This window comes from Rattus norvegicus, chromosome 15 (genome assembly GCF_021556685.1).
Source record: "Rattus norvegicus strain SHRSP/BbbUtx chromosome 15, alternate assembly SHRSP_T2T, whole genome shotgun sequence".
Taxonomy (NCBI): Eukaryota; Metazoa; Chordata; class Mammalia; order Rodentia; family Muridae; genus Rattus; species Rattus norvegicus.
Window position 1 is genome coordinate 61,236,145 of NC_141548.1, and position 23,294 is coordinate 61,259,438.

A 23,294-nucleotide genomic window follows, 5' to 3' on the forward strand; every position below is an offset into this window, starting at 1 on the left:
ACTAGTGTAGAGTGATCTGTGAGTCCTAAGTACCTGGCTAGCCCACACAGAGTGGGTGGTAACAAGGTCAGAGAAATCCTTCTGTTGGGCTTCTTTGGTTGGGTAGGGAGCAATACCCTGACGTAGAGGAATAATCAAGAGATCATCTGGGTCCCTTGTCCAGTTGGGCTATTTCTTTTCCTTTAGAAACACAGAATGCACAGTCCTTTGTGGATTTCTAGAAGAACAAAGTCTTGGTGGTGGTGTTGAAAGAACTTGATATAGAAGGAGACAAAACAAGGGGCAGGCCAGGGCTGACCCGGGCAGCAGGTTCTGAAGAGGAAGACTTCAGACATCTTAGAGGAGAGTTGTAGTCTCTAAAGTGAGCCCATACCACTCTGGCTGTGGAAAACAGAATTCAGCAAAATGGAAGGAAACACCCAGAAGTCATTTCTAGGTAGAAGGCCAAAGGTTGATTTTTTTCTAAGAGCCTCCAAACTGTCTCTTCCACAAAGACTACTTTGACTCTGTCTCCTTCAAGGAAGTATCGGGTTAGAAACCAGATTATTTGCTTGAAGAAATTTTTGAGTTAATATTTGTCTGTGGGGAAATCTGTATCTAAGGGCAGGTCACAGAGTGGGGCTTGGTGGCAAGGTGTGGACAGGACTCAGGTTGCAGGTGTCCTGACCCTCTTAGGGTGGGTCACATGTTCCTGTGGCTACTTCCTCTTCTTTCACACACTGGCTATGGGGAAATCCCGACTGGGAGATATAAGAAGCCCTAGGGCTCTAGGAAGAAGCCAGCATCTTAGCTAAGAAGGCAAGATGTGTTACAGCCGTCTTCTCCTCCTGTCCCTTCTGTTCTGCCTTGGCTCTGCCTCTGGGAGTTCGAGAGCTCTGAGCTCTACACATTCCCTGGAATTGACCACTCCAACATTACCTGAGACTACATTACCCGAGACTACGACTGCCTGGCTGCCTTCGGGAGGCACGTCGTGGACAGAAGGTGGTACTCTGTCTCAGGTGAGGGAGTTGCTGAGTCCGGGTGAGCTATGCGCAATTTCTTTCTGCTCACTTTTGGGGGGACCTGAATACAATTTCATGGTTGACTAGACCTGGGCACTTTAAAGGATTTATGCCTCTTTCTGTTCACTGGAGATGCCTGGGAAATGAATTAAAACCTGGGTGAAGTAATTAAATTGTTAGCAGGAGAGACAACAGCCCAGTTTTCTAGCTAATGTATTTGGGCTAAGGCATGTTCTAAAGAGGTTCTCGACCCAGGGTGACCTGTAGGATCAGTGGTGAGAAGAATCCTAAAAATCCAATAATCCTTGGTTCTACCCTACACATGTGTTTACAACTCAGGAATTATAAAAAAAAAAAAAAAGTCCAATAGACTCTAATACATTGTGTGGGTTGGGAGATACAGGAAAGGGATACAATGAGTTTCTACTCCAGCAAAGTTTATCCAACTGATTTGCTGCTCAGAGTAGCCTTTTGGGCATAAGTAATACACTCTGAGGGAGTGAGATTCTCCAGGCAACACTGGAGTCCTCTAAGTTCCTCTGCACCTAGTTTATCAAAAAGATGGTTACGTAACGGGTCTGAGGACATGGGATGGTCAGTAAAGCACTTGCCACACTAGCATGAGGACCAGTGTCTGTGTTTCTAGCACCCGCCTAAAAAGCCAGGCCAGGTGGCACTCATCTGCAATCCCATCACTGGTTGGAGGAGGCAGACACAGGAGGATCCCTGGGGAGTGCTTGCCAACCATTGTAGCAAATTGGCGAGCTCCGTGTTCAGCGATAGATCTTGTCTCAAGAAAAATTAAGTGGCAAGTAGTAGAGAAAGACATATATTGTCTCTCCACACACATACACACATACACAGGCATGCACACCCACATGTATATGCACACACACTCACACAAGCACATATACAGTTACACACACAGAACATCAGTTATAAGAGGAGGAATTACTAATCATAGGAGTACACCATTGCATGTGGACATTTCCCAAGAGAATACTAATTCTTTTTTTTTAAATCTGGATTCCCTGGGGCTACTTCCAGTGCCAAACAACTGCAACAGCAAAATGAACGAACAAAGGGTCCATGTTCTACAGGGATCGGCCTGGAGAGGCTGTGGTTGGAGAACGCTTGGTTTGCCTAATTCTTGGGGTGGGGGGAGGGTATGAATTCTTTGGCTTTCCTTTAAAACAACAAAGAGAGGCATGGAGGAACTGTAGGACGTGGGACAGGAAACAGTTGCCCATTTTCCTCTTGGGCCTTTCTGCAGGAGTCCTACCCTGCAGAACTTCCCAGGTTGGCCTTGCTGCAGGGTGACTTGTGCTTGAGGGCTCCTAACTCTTCAAAGTACCTCCTTCAGAACTACTAGGCCTTTCATTTAGAGATCCTCTAGCCAGCCACCTTCATGAACTTGTCTGAGTAGAATGGTGAATAGGAAAAGAGGAGGGAGAGGCTTTTCTATGAGTATTTACATTAGTATCATTAAAATCGAGGACAGTGAAAATGTGATCAACAAATGGTTTGGATGGGGCCCAGAGGGCAAGGGCATCATTAATACACAGTGCATGCCTACTGAATGCCAAGGCTAGGTTAATACATAATGCACCTTATTTAACCCCAAGGTAACGGTCCCATTTTAGAGCAAATCCGAAGCTTGCTATGGTGAGGGGTCATTGACTTAGAGTCACCTAGTAAGTTATACCACCCCAAATCAGTCTATTCATACAGTTCAGTTGTTTCTTTCAGGTTTTAACTCATTTCAAAGGAGCCTGTTGTGAAATCCATCTCACTGCATAGAGCTTTCTTTATTTCCAGGGCACAGATGAAAATTGCCTTTAAAAGGGGATCAAGTCTAGAGACTTGCAATCATATACTGGCTTCTCAGTAGCCAAAAATTCTATCTCAGGGTACTAAACAATTTCTGCGGGCAGTCAGAATGGGCTATGTTGTGGTTAACAATAATAATTTGTTGTAAAGGCTCACTACCAATCAAAATCCAGCATTTCAGTGTGACATCATCAGCTGAAATAATAGAAAATAAAAATACCAGTGAAAGAACAGAGGAATTCAAAGTGCCCACTGCCTAGTAAGAAGGCAAATATTTGAAAGTAGGTAAGAACTAGTAGTTAAATCGTACTTAGAGGCTTCAATTTCCTTCCTTGTTTGCTTATCTGCTTGGGGTGAGTGAGTCAGGCTCCAACCTCCTTTTTATAGTGGACCAGGTGTCAGTTCCGCTATAAACCTAATTTCCTAGGGCTGGCTGTCAGCTTGATGAGCTTGTTGGAAAGTAGTGGAAACCCTTTTATAACTGTCGTTGAGCAAGTTCCAAACGTGTCATTTTCTGTACTTCTGAAACGCCGAATACCATTATTTTATGTCGTGAATCTTCGTGGGCACTTAGACTTGCCTGCTAATTAGAGCCAATTGCCACCTTAAATCACAAATGTGAGTCACACCGTCTGCTGGAGGGCTCACAATGCTGTGCATGCCTCCAAAGAAGTGGTCCGCTTCCGCTCGCGGATGTCGGGAAGGCTTCTCACAGTCACTTGGCAGAGTTGGAACCACAATGGTCTATGTGCCTTTGTCATCAGGGTATGAAGCTGTTGGGAAAGTCCCGAGGGCATTCGGAATGCAAGTGAGCCTGATTGGGCCAGAATTGGTCTTAATCAGTTTTTAATTCCAGAGCATGGGGTATTATAGACCTTAGTAAATGTTAACTGAATATATACCCAGTGGGAACTTAGTAGCACAGTCACTCTTGTGGGGGCACACAGGGTTCTTACTTGCCCTCCACAAAGGGGTCGTGCATCCTTTCAAAGGCCAAGAGGACAAGCACTTGGCTTTACGTCCCATTCTCACCTTTCACTCATGTAGTTTAAGCATTCATTGCAGAGAGACTCATCACCATTAGCTTCATTGTCTTTGAATTCCAGGAGCAGAAATATCTCTAATGGGAGACACTGATCAAACTTATGGACCGTTTTGATGTCAGCGAGCACACTGGGCTGATGATAAGCAGAATAGAGTCCACAGCAGTGGGACAGAGATCTTCAACAGAAGCCACTGGAATGGCTGTCAGCAAGGCTCATAATTATTTGTGTGTCTTTCAGGTGAACTTCAGGACTGAAAGTTGTTAGCTAGTGGTTCCAATTGTCTAGAGATTGCTTGATGAGGTCTCCTGTTTCCAGAGCTGACAGAGCTTCTCAGAGAACCCCAGGAATGGTCCACCCTGTCTTGTGAAGCTAATTAACCTCCTCTTGTCAATGCAATGCAAGATCTTTCCTTTGCTAGATCGTTATTATAATAAGGCATCTCTTCAAAAGCCCGCACAAGACTTGGCATTCCTATGCTAGAGTCTTTCTATCTTTAGATGAAGTGATAGATCTGAGTCCAAGAGAATCCAACCTCTCTGACAGACTCCTGGACTGTACTCTCCAGTCCTTATTCATTCTTTGCAAAGACCCTTCCCCTCCCCACTCTAACCCCTTGTTCCGTGTGCAGCATATGCTTTGCTCCGTGATCTCTGTGATGGAGGGATCTGATTTGACAAGAAAGGTCATTGTCAAGACTTCTCTTGGAATGGAGGGCTGATAAGGTAACACGGTAAAATGTAAAGTGATTGCAAACACAGGGACTTGAGCTTGGTTCCCAGAACCCCAAATTTAAAAGCTAGGTGTGCTAGTGTGAGGTCATTGTCACAGTGCTGGGGAGGCAGAGTGAGAAGGATTCCTGAGGCTCACTGGCCAGCAGCTGGGTCTACTTGGTGAGTCCCAGGCCAATGAGAGACTGTCTCAAGAAGAGAGGAAATATCATCTATGGGATGCGCAGGGTTGTCCTCTGGCTTCCACATGCAGGTGGACAGACAGACAGACAGACATAGAGATATAACACAGACACACACCACACACACACCACACACACACACACACACACACACACACACACACACCACACACACACACACCACACACTCTTACTTCATTCTTATCATTTTAGAGAAGCTTCAGTTTATTTAAAAACCAGCACAGGCACCACCCTTTGCAAGAGACTTATGGCCCTTGAGTCACTGATGGGCTAAATCTTGATTACAGGAGTATTTAATATCTAGAACAAGTTTGTTCGTGAAGATCAGTAGAAGTAGCTTATGTGTGGAGCAGATACACTCAGCTACCACCAGCTGATGTGAACTTTGAGGCATGGCTGGGATCTCTCCAGACTGAAGACTGCTCTCTCCTCCTTAGTTTCATAAGAGTCCCTTCAGGCTGATGCTCCATAGGTGAGCTTTGGGCTGGCCTTCTGATGAGATCATTAAAAGGCACAGCCAGTTGGCTGACAAGGCTCACTCTGCAAGGCAATAGTAGTAATGAAAAATGTTAATTGTGCTAGGATCCCCTTGGGGTAGTTCAAAGGGGACAAAAGAAAAACAGAATCTTTCAAACCTGTCATTTTAAAATATGCGGTGGCATCGAAGTGTGAGCCTGAATATCTTAAAGAAACCTCGACTATTTTAAAATGACTTTATTTTGCAAGTAGGAAGCTAGAGAACTTCTATTTGAGGGTGAGCTATAAACCCATGCACTGCTCAATTTTTGAGTAAATAGATGGCTTGGAAAAAAATATGTGAATTTTATAATTTCCCAGCTGAAGAGAGGAGTTGAATTCTCACTGGATATCTTTACCATGGCCCACAAACCTTTATGGTTTCTTTGTTATGATTGGGAGAAACTGGGCTGGGATTGGTTTGTGTGTGTGTGTGTGTGTGTGTGTGTGTGTGTGTGTGTGTGTGTGTGTGTGGCCTGAATTTCATAGAAGAGGAAATAGACTAGAGATGTCACATCCTGCAACCGGCAGAACTGATGTGCAAATTTAGCAGTCTCTGAAACGTCCCTCGTGTCCCATCTTTATTCCCCTTTCTTTGCACAGAGACAGCAATGGTTTCTTTAAGCCTCCTCAAGCACGGGGAATCTTCCTTTTGGTACGAGCTGCTGGCGTAGTGGCTTAACCAACAGGTGGAGATGAGTCTGGCTTGTCTCTGTGGTGTTGCTCACTGATAGGTCCGGTTCTACTCATTTGCCTGCAATCACTCTTTTGACAAGCAAATTTCTGTCATTCCTGTAGCCTAAAAAGTCCATTTCCCAGCCTATTACTGATGTTCACCTTTTATTACTTACAGTCACTTTCCAATTTCACTGGGTCTGTGGACAGCCATGGGACCTGCCAGTGTTCTGTTTCCCTGCCGGACACCACTTTTCCTGCTGACAGAGTGGAGCGCTTGGAGTTCACAGCTCACACCCTTTCTCAGAAATTTGAGAGAGAGTTTTCTAAGGTAAGCATTTTCTTTTCAAACAATGAGTTGATTTCCAGTAAATCTCTGAGCTCAGGAACTGGTAGAACTCAGGAAGAGTGAGGTCAAGGCTTAGCCGAAGAATTTATTGTATGAAAAAAAAATACTGTTCTTCACACAGTGGAAAAAATTGAGAAACCCTCTGGTAGGGCCAGATTTTTGATTGTTTGGTGGTTTCTTCTTCTCTTTGGCCTTAGTTGACCTTTTCAGTTTTGATTTGCTTTCTCTCTGTTCTTTCCTCTCCTCTATCCTCTTTGGATCTTGTCTGTCTGTCTTCTCTGTCAGACAATTTCTATTCCATTCTTGTTTCCAGCAGTTTCCTATTCACTTTGCGTTAATTCTTCCTCTTGTTTATTCTTCCTAAGCTTTCTTACTTTCCTTTTTGATTCTTTTTATTGTCGCACTCTTGTTAGTATTATCTTACCTGTGGATGGTCCTTTCCCCTCCACCTCTCCTCCCAGTCCCCCTCCTTTCCCCTTTCCTCATCTTCCTCTTCTCCTCTGAGTTTTCCTCCTCCTCCTTTCCCTTTCACATCTTCTCCTTCCAATTCTCAATTTACCTTCCTGCCCTTCTTCCTTACCTCTTTTACTTTCTTTCCTCCTTTAATGATGCATCCATTTAAATCTGTGGAACTCCGCCCCCTCTTTCTTTTTCCCCCTGTTCCTCCGTAGTTATTTCTGGTTGTCACAACAGGAACATGTCATTCTACATGTCTCCCGTGAGACTAAAACTGAGGGCTTCTTTAGGAATTTGAGTGGAGATTAATAGGCCTCTTGGCCTTGGGGAACACCCTGGCTAGAGCTTTCTGGTTTCCGCTCCATGTAGCCAGAGGGATTTACTCTAACGGGTTTGCTTTTCTCTTAGCCTGTTGGAGCAATGGGACTTGCCATTCCAGTTTCCACCCTATTTAGCTTTTTGTCACCCTACAAATCAATTGAAAAGGCTCCTATTTTATGCCCAGATGAAGTCCAGGCTAGAATATAATCACATTATGCATTATTTAATACAACCCCATTAATTTACAAGGAGTTCGGGCTTTACCGCAGCCTTCTAAATAAGTTTTCCTGAGCAATTTAAGTGTAGCCACCTCAGCATCCAATGTAGTTATCCTTTAAGACAAAAAAATTATGGCGAGCCGGAGACCCTGCTTTCAACCTGAATTGGTAGATAAATATTCTAAGTTAAAATGAGTGCCCAGGAAAATGTGTTTGACTACTCCAGGAACCTAGCTTCCCAAGAAATAAAATGTCCTTGAATTAATCAGCAGAAAAGGCACAGCACTAAATTATAAATTCCAACCATTAATATTCATAGCCTTATTCCAGCATAATCAAGTGGAGATAAGAAGTTATGCATAAAAACATAACAAGTTGAGGAAATCCTAGGTAAAGATCTTTTTCAGTTGGAGTCATTTGCTTTGAAAGAGTGGAGGCCCCTGATTTGCATGGCCTCTTTGCTGGCAGGCGTGTGAAGGGCAGTTTGAAACCTCAAGCTGCCCCAGGGAGAGTATGTGGCTTGCCAGGTTTGTAAATGTGGGGCGTTTAATTCCAATGCTGTAAGTGGGTGCAGTGCAGGGAGCACCTGCTTTGCTAGTAATTGGAGGAGAGAGGGGACAGCATAGGTGAGAAAATTCTCAGTTCTGAAGGTGTCAGTAGTTTGTTGGTTCACTCCCAACCCCCAAATGAAATGGAAGCCTCACAGAGGAGTTTACCATTGGCTGAGGTTTGCAGGGCTGATTTGTTATGGTAGATGGCACCAGTTATAGCAGTAGAAACCTTGATTTGCCTTTGTCCAAGTGCTTCTAGTATTCTCTCAAGCAAGTCTTTAATGGAGATAGGCAGGTCTCCTCCCTCCCACTTTAATGACAGAAAGCCCAACGTTTACATGGATAAAGAGACTTCCCCGGGGTCATCCCTCTCTTGGCTGCTATATTCAGGTCAGGGATTTGAGCCTTCAGAATCAAGCCAGATCCCCCACCCCCACCCCACCACCACCCCCATCTAGGCTGTTATTACTCTTCTGAGAAGACCCAAGATATGTACTAGGTCAGTTGTGCCTTCAAATCCCGAGTTATCTCTTTAGCTGAGGGCTTCTGGATTTCTGGGTGAATTATTATTGCTGTCTCCCGGCTGTCTTAGAAATCACCATTTATCTAGGGACCTGGGGGAATGCCCATTCTGAGCAGGTGAAAGGCTTGAGACTGCCTTCCATTAATTCATTATCTGTCAGTACACAGGGAAGTCAGGAGCTGCCACTGCAGGAAATGCCTAAAGCCTCTTAGATTTTTTCTGTTACTTATGACACATCCTGTGTGGCCGTACCTTGGAAGAAGTTGACATGAAAGGCAGCTCAGGTTTTCTTTGTTTGTTTATTGTGTTTTCTTTCTCTCAAGGCTCCTAGTCTTTGGGGCAAGTCATTTAATATGACACATTGGCTAATAGATGCTCATGCATGAGAAGGTTGAGGCAGCCTGGGAGATATTTGAACAACCTATAAACAAACAACGTTGATTGAGTAATGCTTTGTGCAGTGGAATAAAAGTAAATTAAAAGGTCAGATTGAAGAAACACTGAAATTGCCATTTCTCTACTCATTTCTAGAATTTATAGAGCATCCATTAGTGAGGCCCTCAGTGTACATAATCTCTGGTCTTAATAATCTTGCAAGCTTGGTGTCGTTACCCTTGGTTTTGGAAGTACAGTAAAACTTAAGAGAATTTAAGTGATTTGCCCAGTGGGTACTGAAGTTAGAGTTGAGCTCAGGCAGTTCTTGTACTGAAATACTGCACATTTTGATGATATTTTCAGGGTCAATTAACCTAATTACATTTGCTTTTAAGAATATGTTGAAAATAACTGTATGTTTCAAAGTCCATTTACTTATTTCAAGTAATCTGGTTATAGTTATCATCATGGGTTTTGAGGAGCTAACAGAACTATGAATCAGACTAATTATTTAGCCAGATAGCCAGCCACATTACTTCCTTATAATAGACTCCAAACAAACTATATATATATATATATATATATATATGCACATATATATATGTATATATATATATGTATAAATCCATAACATAATTAAGTAGATACCAATAAAATAAAACTATGAGTCTCAGCCTGATGATTTGAAGGCAAGCCTTGTGAATGTTCTCAGCTCACACTTGGCTGTCGTGATAAAATTGGGACAAAGATGTTGCTACAGCGATATGTCCTCTCCATCTTAGACCCATATCTTTGCTAGCACATTTTTTAGCACCCCTGGCCTCTAAGTGGCACTAGCACACGATCAGTCCTCAATGTGACAACCTAAATGTTTTAGACTTGACGAGTATCCTCTCGAGAGAAATTCCCCACTTGGGCCTCCTCCTCCCTCTGCTTAGAGCAAGGATTCTAAATCCAGGAGGGAGAAATGTGCCAGTAGTTTGGGGACTGGACTTGTCACTGGGTAGCTGGTCTCTTGTTACTAAACTGAGACTACTCAGGATAAATCCTTAGGTTCTTAGGGGTGTCTGCACCATCTCCATGCACAAAATCTATACAACTGCACATTTCACATGTGGAATCTTTCTGGCCCATCTGCAAATTTTCTCCTGCCCAGCATAACTGTGGGTAATTCCAGTTTTATTTTTCCTGAATACCACCCAACTTTCCTCCAAATGTCAGCAGAAAGGATCACCCTTCAACATTTTCTGCCAGATTAAGAGAGACTTTTGTTTTACATCTGAACTTGAGGAAGGCCCAGCATAAATTCTCAGAGGTCACAAACTCCAGGCCATGCCTTGGTTTTCTGTGAGAGTTGGGGCGGGGTGAGGTGGGTTGACAGACCGAATTTTACTTAGCAGGGATGATGGTTCCATCACTCATTTGCCCAGAACAATAGCTGTAATGTGCCACCAAAGTGTTCCAGGAAAGCTGAGGCTGTTTCATTTGTTCCAAGAGACGGCAAGGCCAAATGCCACCAAGCACACTCATTTCTCAACCTTCCAATTCTGCAATGGATTGGTACATTATTATGTTTTTACCACAGGCAAGGTTTTGTGACCAATTTTTTTTCAAGGAAGTTGAAACCCAAATATCTTATGTCTGTGTTTATTCTGGGGAGGGGAACTTGTTTGTTATATGCACCTCCCACACTCTAAAAAATAAAACCTGTATACACTAAAGTATCGTGATTCCTGTTACCCTCTGAGTAATGGGACATCTGATGGCAGTGACCATCGCTTGCCTGAGGAGATACAGTAGTTGTGCCAAGGGCTGCAACTCCAACATTCATTAGACACCTTTTTTCCTGAGGCCCTAGCTCTGAAGGTCCGTGGCCTCTGAGTCTATTCTAATTTTCATGGTGGGGTTAAGTGGAAGAGCTACAATGACAGGAGTTAGGGCTGCCTTTGCCATTAGAGAGACCATGGGTCAACATCTGTCTGAACTCATCCAGGCGCTTGACATTAGTGCAGTCTGGGGAGAAGAATTATTTATGCTCACATTTTAAAACAGAAACTGAAAGCAGCAACTTTTTAATGAGCAGGCCTTTGAAGGAGCCATGACATTTCTTTTAGAGATCACATACAAAAAAAAATGTCCCTGACTGTTTATTGAAATATCCTTTTGGAGACTCCAATTAAACACTCAGCCACCAAGGGAATTTTTGGAACCTTAACCTAATGATCAGACATTCAAATGTATGCAACAAATGTGTCATTTAAAGGTCTGATTGCGATAATCAGTTCTTGGAATAAATGTGAGCTCACTTAATGAAATGTGCATGCTGCAGTTGTCTTCCTGTATAGAAAGTCGGGTGGTTATGCCTCTTTGTGAAAGGCGGAGCTCAGAATTCTTGGCACTTGATTCACAAGGAAATGCATTTCTACTCAGTGCACTTCTTCTCTTCTAGAAAACACTGACTGAGAGAGAGAGCAACGGTTCTAAATTAAAGGCTGGTAGAGGTAGCGATTGTCCCCAGAGTACCTTTAATAATGTCTTGAGACATTTTTTTGAGTGTCATAACTGGGAGCAGCTGAATATCCTACAATGCGCTGTATGGCACCCCACAACAAAGAGATTTCCTTGAAATGTCAATAGCACTGATAACATCCTCAGGCTTTAAAGTGGAGATTAAAATATGCATACAGATGATTTTCAGTATATGTAAGTGAGACCAAAAGCCTCAGTGATATGGTATTTTTAGTTTGCATTTGGATAAAAAATGCATTCCTCTCCAGTGATTGACAAGGATCCAATAATTTTCACATCTTTTGTAGTGGAGGAAGTCTACTTGATATCACTCTGTGAGTTGACATAAGCTCTTTGTTTCTCCTCTAGGTGAAGGAGTATGTCCAGCTAATAAGTGTGTATGAGAAGAAGCTCCTGAACCTGACTGTCCGAGTAGAGGTCATGGAGAAGGACAGCATTTCTTATACAGAACTGGACTTTGAGTTGATCAAGCTAGAAGTGAAGGAGATGCACAAACTGGTCATACAGCTGAAGGAGAACTTTGTTGGAAGTACAGATATTATTGACATGCTTGAAGTGGAGGTAAGGAAAGATTGATGTCTTAGAATCTCAGTAATGCATTTGGGGGTTGGGAATTGTGGCACATGCCTTTAATCCCAGCACTTGTGGGGCTGAGGAAGGCAGATCCCTGTGAGGTCAAGGCCAGCCTGGTCTATAAAGAGAGTTCCAGGACAGCCAGGGTGGTTACACGGAGAAACTCTGTCTCAAAACAAACAAACAAGCAAATAAAATAAAATAAAACAAAATAAAATAAAATAAATGCATTTCATTCAGTGACTGAACGAGTGCTATGGCATAGATGGAAGAATCCCTTTCCTCAACCCTAACTCTGCTACTACCTCAGGACCATGAGGTCCATCCACGCTCTACTTTGGATGACTGTCTATATTTATGTAAGTTAAGTGTATTGGGAACATGTTGACTGAGAAGCAGATGCTGACACCAAGAATTCTGCCCCAGAACTAAATGACCTTTTTGGTTGTTTAGAAAGTGACTTGGCTTTGGCCGTGTTAAATCAGGCATCTTCACTGTCCTGGATTTATCCTATGGGACTAGAAACACAGTTTACCAGATTGCAGGTATCTTCCCTTTTTGAATGACCACCTATTTCTCTTGCAATTATTCTCCACATACTGAAATTTCCTGTGTATCAGGCCTTATGTAGATCCATTTGGAGTTGTTTTGTACAAGGTAATAGATTTGAATCAATTTCTAGTCTTTCACATGCAGCACTCCAGTTTGACCAGCACAATTTGTTGAAGACGCTGTCTTTTCTTTAGTGTGCATTTGCTGCCTTTTTGTCAAAAGTCAGGTGTCCATTGGTGTGTGGAGTTATATCTCAGCCTCAATTCTATTACATTGATCCATGTGTCTGTTTTTAATGCCACAGTGCCTTTTTTTTTATTACTATGGCTCTGTAGTACAGCTTGAAATGTGGGATGGTGATTTGTCCAACATAGCAATAAAACAGCTCTCGATGGCATATTGCTATACCCATAGATCAGTGTATCACTCAACGCTCGGCAGAGAAGCTTCTTCTGGAAATAGATGGTAATTAACATAGAGACTGACAGCTTCACAATGAGCAGAAATTGAAAGACTCTGGAGTATTCAGTTCTGAATAGGATGTGGTTATCACACCACCCTCAATGCTCGGGGACCTATGCAGAAAGAGAGGGTGGAAAGAAGAGAGCCAGAGGTGGTGGACTATTTTAAGAAAATAGCGTTCTCCAGGTAGTCACAGAGGCTGACGACGTGCATACATGCGCACCGCACACTCAAGGAAGGAATCTGAGCATGAAGGAGAGGAAGTGGGCACGGAGTCCCATCCCCAGCCAAGAAGCTATTGGTAAATGATAGCTACTAAATTGGTTTTCTCTAATTGAATGACGCTGGCTATATTAACCATACTCCAGAGTAACCCTGAGCTCAGGAGTAGATTGACAACACAAATTGCACTCCGTGTTTTTAGTTGTCTTCCCCCCACCTTTGATTTTTGTTCTTAGGAGAGAGAAAGAAAACGAAGTTGAATGAGTGTGGAGGGGGAGGATCTGGGAGGAGTTGGGGGAAGGGAAAGAATATGAAGAAATTAGGTTGTGCAAAATTCTCATTGAACAAATCGAAAAATAAAAACCTTTAGGAATTAAGCCAAAAATATATTTCTTGTGAATATGTTTTAGCAAAGTCTTTAAAGATCTATGGATAAGATTATCATATTTATGTTATGGTTGGGTAATTTATGTCAACCAGTATTTACCAGCACAGTCATGACATGGGCTATAATTGAGAATTCCAGTTACATGTTTTAGAATTTACATTTTTTCTAGCCCTCACCATTCATTAGAGACTTAATTATAATACAACATGAGTAAACACAAGTTTATAGGGGAAGGTTATTAGAAATGAACTTTAATGGACATTTGCGGATGCCTGGAGTGAGCATGTGCTCTATTATTAAAGCTGTTAAAATCTTTGCCATTTTCTTTTTGTCACACACATTGCCTGAGATGTGACAGGCGTTCAGTCTAAACCATAAAATGTATTCTTCCAAATGAAACCATTCAGAAGAATCTCTGGTGTATTCTGTAGCAATGTTTCACTAAATGACAAATTCAGCCCCAGAATGTTTATGAAAGAAATTGCACAATAATATAAAGTCACTATGAATTTTTATTTCTTTAGATAAGGAATATGACTCTCCTGGTAGAGAAGCTGGAGACGCTAGACCAAAACAATGTCCTTAGCATTCGCCGGCAGATCTTGGCTCTGAAGACCAAGCTGAAGGAATGTGAGGACTCTAAAAGTGGCCTTGTGCCTGCCACACCCCCTCCTCCTGCTCCTGGTAAGCCTGCTCTCTATCTATTTTTACCATGTGAGACTCCCATAGCGAGCCTTGACTGGGGGTGGGGGGATGGGTGCGATTGTAGTGTTGGAGGCTGAGGGGCATTTTTTCAGTTGAGTTTATTCTTCCACATTTTAAATTCTCCCACTTTCAACTGGTTCTATTATCAATATTCTGGGTTTCACAGAAGAAGAACCCAGTGAGGTTTTATAAACAAAGCCCACTAGCTACACATAGTCCTTTTGCACTGTCCTAGCAGGAAGGCCGTGTCTAAAGAGAGAACTCTGGGACTAGGGATGGCAGAACATTTAGGATCTTTATGTGGTATGGCCTTCCGGTAGAAGTAAGGGCTAATCGGCTCACTTAGGCATAGGTTGGGTGTGTGCCTTTGCTGTTCTGCTATTTCTCTCTTTGCCTTTTCTTTCACTCCTTCATAAACACAACAAAGGCTTCACTTCTGCACTTCACCTTTATGCACACTTCTGCTGTGCATGCTGGGGTACCAGCTGCATTCTGAGTCCTGGAAGTCACCGAGAAGTAAAGGGATCGTGATCTCACGTGCTATGAGCATGCCTTGCTACCCATCAAGCAGGACAGGATGGCATCTCATTCTCCCCGATATTCTCCGGGTTAACTCCCTAACAATATGTGTGTGTGGGGTGGGATGGGAAGTGGAACAGGCAGGTTCCTAAATTCATCAGTGAATTGGTGAATCAGTGGAGTGGTAGCTCAGAGAGAATAGCTTTGGAATCCTTGACTTTACCAGCTATGTGGCTGCAGAGAAAAGATCCTTTATCTTATTTGTGAAACGGGAGAATGATTGTGCTCACCTTATAGGGTTGCTATGGGGATTAATGAGACAGTGCTTGGGAGGCTCGGGGCTCTGTAATCAGCATCCACACACCGGCAATGGGTATTATTAGTAATCATGATAATTGAAGTGAAAACCTGGCTGTGAACAGAGAAAGGGTGAAATCCCGGTACACTGAAGTAGCTTCCTCCATGATATCACTCACGTCCTTTAGAGAGACCGCACCGAAGGAACTTCTCTCACGGTCTTAAGCATTTCAGCCTGGATGGGAACAATGGTTTGTCATCAAATTGTGTTTATGAATTCCAATTCTCGTGAGCCTTTCCCTTTGCATATTTCTGGATCTTGCCGATGTGACTCATTTCTTTAAGGCTTCAATCAGCTAGGACTATAGTTTTAAACCTTTCGGTCTTGTTCAGTGGACATGTCTCTCAAATTGTAGTTAGAGGTCTGGTCTAATCCGACTTACAGAGGACATTTAGGTGAGGACCATGTCAGGTCCTCAGAGACAAACTAAAGCTGAATTGGTCTGGGATCAGTGTTATAAACATGTCAGAAGTGGGAGCTGGTTCTGTTGGACCATGACAGCTCTTTAAGGCAGGAGTCACAGCAGTGCCATGACCTCTGTTAGAGATGAGTAGGCAGGCCCCTGCAAATCTCTCTCTTGCAATAGATTTTCCTGGCACTGGTTTCTGGAACTGAGGGCATTTTAAAGCAAGAAGGAGTAATTGGGGCCATCTAGCTTAGCTCTCTGATATCTCAGTTGAGGGGCTTGAGTCTGAAGAATGTAGCTTTTCTTGAAGGCACACCTGCACTCAGTGAGAGACTTCATGCTGTAACATGGATTCGGTCCCTGGTCAGATATCAGTCACGTAGGGGTGGGATTGAAGGAGAAAAAGCCATTGCTTAGTATTTAGGGGAGAAAGCAAATGGGCCTTTTGAGTTAGTTTCCTTAAAAATATTTCCAGAATCTTCCCTTGGGCCTTTACATTTAGACATCTGTGAACTATTTCAGCCCAGCTGTGTTGTTTAAGCAAACTGAACCCAGACTTCCACTCACTTTTGCACAACCTTGGTTGTACCTGGACCCCTGCCAAGCCACTTGGCCCTTCTCCAGCTTTGTTCATATTATATTTATGATGTTTATATTAAGCTGACTTTTTGTCATGTTTTTAAATCAATTTCTTTCACTTGCTCTTTTCGTGTTTGGATTGGTTGATAATGCAGAATTGGAAAATCCCCAGGCACCGTGAAGTTGTGAGCCTGTGGAGGCTTTAATTAAAGCTCCTCACTATTATGGGACTTTAGAATCCGGACGGTCTGTCTTTTTTTCTGCAGAGTTGCATAGAACAACAACAACAGCAACAACGAAAAGACTATATGCAAGAGTCTCAGCTCTAAAATAACTGCACTCTCTGGGCTCTCTGTAGCTGTAGTGTGCTAACCCAGTGATCATCTTGAACTTAGATGCAATATGTGTCTGTTGAAATAAAATGCAACATATGCAGTGTGTGTTTGTGTATGTAACTGTGTATGTGTGTGTATATATGTATATATACATACATATATATGTGCATAGGTGTGTGTGTATATGTATGTGTGAGAGGTGTGTGTATGGTGTGTGTATGGTATATGTGTGTAGTGTATGTGTGTATATTATGTATGTGTAAGAGGTGTGTGTATGTGTGTTTACATGTGTGTGTGTATGTGTTGCTGCAAAAACATCTTTTCCTACTTCATTTAACACAACTTTCTAACTTAAAATAACTGGTCTTATATTTATGAACCCCTCCCCCAAACAACTGACTTCGGTCTATTCTTCAGTCTAATTTTTTCCTCTGAATCTAAATGACAGCACCACATTGAAAAAAAATATGGTGAGAATTCTCAGGGGTCAGTTCGTTATATGAGGACCTTGGGCTTTGTAAGTACACAGAAGGTACTTTAGCAAATGGTAGGTGACAGGGTGGGACATAGAAGACATTAGAAGGGGGCAGGATAAATCCCTAAACTTAGAGAGTCTGGGGAGTGTTGGAAGTACATCCAGTGATTCAGAATTGATTTATTATCAATTTCCTTACAATTATAACCGTTTTGCTCACCCAATTCTTTGGTTGGTTTGGAATTTTTTGTGACCGTTTCACTCTGTAGCCTAGGTTGGCCTGACCTTTCTGTCAATCCTGTATCCTAATGCTTCCAAGTATTGGGCTTAAGTGTGTGAACCTCTACACCTGCCTAATTCGCCTAATTCTTACAAGTTAATCATTTTCTCTGCCTTAGTACATAGACAGCTTAGCCGATCAGGTGAGAATCTGCACTGACAGACCATAATTAAGCATTCTCTCTAGGCATACCATGTTTGGCTTTGAAAATCCACTCTATTAGTTTAAAAGGTTTGCCTAGCCATATTTCAAGGCTCAGGGCCATAAGAATACTAGAGCAGGAGCTAAATGATTGCATGATGAAGAGAATACCTTTGCATAGAGAATTCCTTGCTCAACATTCTGTAAATCTGTCAGATGTGTAGCAGGGTGGATGCTAGTGTTTTATAAATGAGAGGTTGGGTTTAATGATTTGATTAGTCTCTTATTCCTCTATTCCTCTGTGTGGTAGACCCTCTTACATTTGCTAGGACTACGAGAAGGAGTGAAGAAACACCTAGAAGCCACTATTCTAGCCATGTAAACCAGAGTCTATATCATGATGTGGTTATAATGATGGTGGCTACGATCAATTGAGTTGCATTTACAAGCCTTATTTCTGTCCTTCCTAACAGTTCTGAAGGGTAGGCATTGCTTATTCGACTTAAGGAAACTGAGTCTGAGTCCATTAAGCAACTTGATATACAGTTACTAAAGAGTGGAGTCAGGATTTAGACTGGAGCCTGTCTGGTAACATCTTCTCTGTGCCAGGCTTGTGGTGTCCACAGATGCTCTAAGGAAGGGGGCATCATTGTGGTTTCTGGAATGATGAAGCAGTCCCAACAAGGCATCCACCTGATTAGCTCTTAGTTAGCTTTGCTTCCTTGCTCATAGAGTGGCTGGAAGGATGCCCTGGATCCTGAACGTTTGGTGCATTGCTCCTTTTGACCAGCAAGTGTAAAATGACTCACTAGCCCTTGATAGTTCTTGGATAGTTCTCATGTTGCCAAAGAGTCCTGATGAAGTTGGGATGAGAAATGGATAATAAAGGGAGTGGATTGTGTCGAGGATTTTGACATGAAGGCAGGGGTAGAAAAGGCTGTGAAATAAAGATGAGCCTAGGATATAGGCTTAGAATATAGGCTTGGGTGGAAAATCCAAATAAAAAGGGTAAAGGAGGTGGGCACTCTGCTGAGAGTTGGCGCCAAGATGGCCGTCAGTTTGGATAGTTTCTTTATTGGTTTGTGTCTGTCCATTGGGGGAGCCCACCACAGTCTGTCCCCTGACTTGTCACTGCTGAAGCCAGAGCTGCAGTTCTGACAACACTTTCCCAGCTTCCGTTCCTATTTCTACTTCCTTTTGACAAGATCTAGAGCACTAAAAAATATCCCCAGGGGGTAGAAGACAGAGGAAAGTAACAAAATGGATTAGGCAAGTATTCAGGAATGGTTGGGAGATGAGGGAAAAAATTGAAACGTCATTTAACTTTAATCTTTGTAACAGGCATAGTTTAAATTTCCGGTCAACATAAGAAATGATAGACCTTTATTATTATCAGTAGGAACATGATTAGTACTATATTTGAGGCAGAATTATTGTTTTAATGATGGAACCATTGCTGTAATTTTAGCAGAATTAATAGTGGATTTTGGTTCCTTTATATCTAAAGATTTTACATCTGAGACAGAATGGTCCATCTTTAAACCCCTAATAATCTGAGGGTAAGTTATATGCATTATCAATTTTTCTGAAATATTGTATTACTGTTGGTTTGGGATATTTTCTTTCCAGGAAAGTCAGGTTCAATGAAGCAAGCAACCCTTAAGTCTTCCAACCTGAAAGAAGAGAAGTGACTTTCATTTCCTTGCAGTGAGATGTAGTTGCATAAATAAGCACTCTGCTAGGTATTTTAACCAGAAAATCCAGCTTTAGCACATGGAAACGGGAACAGTTTTTGTTATCATTAAACTGAACACACTGCTAACTTTATTTTAATAATTCATGTGTTGTTTCATAAACAAAGGCAAACAAGCATTTATCTGAGGGATCACTTTTAGGGGAAGAAATAATAATTTATAATTTTATTTATTATTTCTTTAGCAGAGAGCAGTCTCCTGGCTGAACATGCGTTGCTTTTTTATTTATGAAATGGTGCATGCATTATTAAAATAAACCTGTGACTGTGTTCTGCTTAATGATATGCAAAATTATTTGAGGTTGGGTGCAGTGTGGTTTTATTTCTCTACCTGTTGTATGGTTGGCTGGCTTTCCCACCAACTGTGGATTTATGAGAGCATTTAAGGAGCACATATTTAATTCTGGGACTGAAAAGTCCCAGCAGATTGGAAAAATAAAAGCAGGACTTCTGGTAATGGTTTCACCTCCCAGCAGTCCTTGAGTAAGGAGGGAAGAGAGCGAAGCATTTAGCAAGGAGGAGGCACAGGTCTTTCCCTCTTGGACCCAGGCAGTCACTTGGCTCCCCTTACTTCCCAGTGCTAGTCTCAGGTAGTTCAGTGGAACGCTGCTTTTAGCTCTACTTCATGTCTGTGCCCTTCATGACTCTTTGGTTCCTCCTAGACACTTAGAACCAGACATAGTGTTCATGTTCTGCTCTTTCCTTCCTCTTCTTTCCTTCCTTCTTTCCTTTCTTTCTTTCTTCCTTCTTTCCTTTCTTCCTTCCTCCCTCCCTTCCTTCTCCCTTCATAATCTGAGCAGCAAACAAGGAAAAATGACCTCAAATGTACCTAAAGTTAGGGTTTTTTTTTTTGTTATCCAATAAAGTATCTTACTATTTTTTAAAGACCAATATTTATTATATTAAAAAATGTGTCCAGTTCTTTGGATAGATGCTATAAAATGTTGGAGGAATTATTTCATCTTTTTTCATGTAGCTCGCAAACACTTTCGGTTGGCAGGCATTTCGGAGGGAATACAATCAAAGAACCAGTTGGTCATTTATCCAAGTGTTACATGGAATGAAGATTCAATGGATCAGTGCGTCTGGTGCCATGAGATTGTACACATGTTGACAATAGCTGCGTCAGAATGGGACGGATAAAACACTTGCCTGCCATTCTATGGGGCAGTAGCATGTGGGTTATGAAGACCAGGGCTTTTCCCAAAGCTCTGAGGAAAGATGGTCAGCAAATGACTTGTGTGATGGAGTGTGTGCTGGGCTCAGAGTAGGCAAGTCCATGGCTAAATGACTGTGTAGCTTCTCAGGGCTGAAATCCCACTCTTCATAGGACTACCTGTCTGGATGCTGTATTTAGAACTTCCCCCTCCTCTTCTCTTCTTTCTTCTTCTTTCTTCTTTCTTCTTTCTTCTTCTTCCTTCTTTCTTCTTTCTTCTTCTTCCTTCTTTCTTCTTTCTTCTTCTTCTTCTTCTTCTTCTTCTTCTTCTTCTTCTTCTTCTTCTTCTTCTTCTTCTTCTTCTTCTTCTTCTTCTTCTTCTTCTTCCTTCTCCTCCTCCTCCTCCTCCCCCTCCTCTTCTTCCTCCTCCTCCTCCTTCCCCTCCTCTTCTTCTTCCTCCTCCTCCTCCTTCCCCTCCTCTTCTTTCTTCTCTTCCTCCTCCTCTTCCTCTTCCTCCTCCTCCTCTGCCTCCTCCTATTAGCTTAGAGCTGCACTGGTACCTACTGAGAATATACACTTGGCATTCCAGGACAGACAGGAAGAATCACCCTAGGACTATCTTGCATTAATAATAGCTTTTCCCAGGGCTGACTCTGGTAAGTAGCACCTTTGACCTTATGAGGAAAGAATGTATGCCTAGAATGGTATTACTTAATTTTGCTAAAGAAAATTAAGATGCTTGGAAAATGCTATGTGGGAGAAGAAAATGTATAAAATATCAACTCTCCCCTTTTATTTCTGGGATCTCAAAGTTTAAAATGTGGCATTATGGAGTTCTATCACATCCATTTTCAGTTTGAAAACCCATGATGAAAACATGAGGTAGTTTTCATGCTCCTCGAACAGATCTCTAGCTCTGGCAGTGGGCTCACACTGAGATAGAAACAAAGGGTGGCTCTTCTCCTTAAGAAAAGGATTGTGATTGAACCATGATGGGGAGATTTTTTGAGGTTGATTTTGGTTCTTAGGTTTTTAAATTGTTTAATTACCCATTTTCTCTAAGAATGTCTTTCTTTTATTCTTTTCTAGGAAGCTGTAGCCATGGCGGTGTGGTGAACATCAGTGCTCCTTTTGTGGTTCAGCTCAACTTTCAAGGGTTTAATTATAAATATGGTGCCTGGGGCCGAGATTACTCTCCTCAGCATCCAGAGAGAACCCTGTACTGGGTGGCACCTTTGAATACAGATGCCAGGGTTCTAGAGTATTACAGACTTTATGACTCACTAGATAATCTGTTACTCTATTCACATTCCAGACAGTATCGGATTCTCTATGGCCAAGGGGGTGGTACAGTAGCATTCAACAACAGCCTGTATGTGAATTGGTACAATGGGAGAAACATTGCCAAAATTGACCTAACTACCAATGGAGTCACTGTGAATCAGCCCCTCCCTCAGGCTGCCTACAATAACCGCTTTTCATATGCTAATGTGAATTGGCAAGACATTGACCTTGCTGTGGACGAGCAAGCACTGTGGGCAATTTATGCAACTGAGGCCAGCACTGGTAACATAGTGATTAGTAAGCTCAATGATACCACTCTTGAGGTGATAAGCACTTGGGTTACCAAGCAGTACAAGCCATCTGTTTCTAATGCCTTCATTGTATGTGGAGTTCTTTACGCTACTCGCACTTTGAACACCAGAACAGAAGAGATCTTTTACTACTATGACACAAACACACAGAGGGAAGGCAGTCTAGCCATCACAATGAGAAAGATGCAGGAAAGAATTCAGAGCATTAATTATCATCCCTATGACCACAAACTTTATGTCTACAATGATGGTTATCTTTTGAACTACGATCTTGTCTTCTTACAGACACCTAAGCAACCTGTCTAAGTGTTAGGCACTTAACTAAGTGAAGGAGGAATGAAAAGCTTGTTGGAAATTGTTTTCTCCACATGTTTAGATATCTGCAGGGAAGTCTAGGAGTGTGTTTCTTTAGGCATGGTGTTAGTAGAGATAGTTCTGTCTCAATTTGATTTCTCTTGGGAACCATCATCTTCTTTGGATAGATTTAACAACTGAAATAAGGTCTTTCCAGGTAAGATTCTCAGATGCTAGGGATACTATGAGTCTAATGAAGTTTCTAGTGAGGTGAAGTCTAGAAGTTAAAGAACTTAAGGGGAACTCAGTGTGAATTCTGGGAATCCTTTCTCTTGAAGAATTTGCATGGTAACCAGTCAACCTACCACATAGGACCATTGAATTGTACATGTGGAAAGGGCACTGGGGCTTAATTAGGTAGGTCATCATCAGAAGGTCAACATGAGATCAAATACTTAGCTTTGTTTTCTTCCTGGCTCCTGGAACCTGTTTTGTGTACCAGATAGTTACATTTGCCATCTTAAATGGTACCTGTTATATGTTTTGAATTTTCTGGAGAATTGGCCTATTGTACAGGGAAATCAGTCCAGGAAGACTTTTCAGATGCTGTACTTGGCTTTTCTTTTCTCTCATTCTTCACCTACATAACTCAGTAGAACCCTTTACCTCATAATTCAGGTTCCAAGGCAGACGTAAAATTAGAAGCAGACTTAACAACAAGCACCTTTCTCTTACTGCTTATGTGTTTTTCTTAAACATTGACTAGTTTTTTTTATGAAACGTGCATAAAATCAATTAACTTTCTTTTGTGTTATCATGCAATATTGGTTTATGTAATTACAAGACTGTAAAAAAAACAGTTGTCAGTGACATAATGGCAGTATTTCTAGTTATATAGTAAATATTGTGGAGTAAGTTGTACTGGTTTCTCTCTTTAAGTCTGGAATTTGCAAGAAAGTGAAATTTTATACATATAAACATTTATATATAAAAATAATATAGAAAAGTACTTTGTAGTATCTGCTTAATCAATGCACTGCTTGAGAACATGCTAAGTGCAAATGCTATGGTGGCTTTGGATGGTTCTACCATATGGTCTTGGCTATTGATGTTCAAATCCTAATCTTAAAATTCTGTCTTCCTATTTTTTTAAATAAACTATTAAAGAGTGAACTGA

The 23,294-nt window shown here is 41.9% G+C and overlaps 1 protein-coding gene across 1 annotated transcript; it reads left to right on the plus strand.

Annotated features, from left to right (window-relative positions):
- The first annotated feature begins 775 nt into the window (after positions 1-775).
- Positions 776-23,294, plus strand: Olfm4 (olfactomedin 4). Its single transcript, NM_001106052.1, is given in 5 exon segments — positions 776-1,001; positions 6,181-6,333; positions 11,673-11,885; positions 14,046-14,205; positions 21,318-23,294. Coding segments are annotated over 5 exon segments (1,536 nt in total). The 5' UTR covers positions 776-803; the 3' UTR covers positions 22,130-23,294.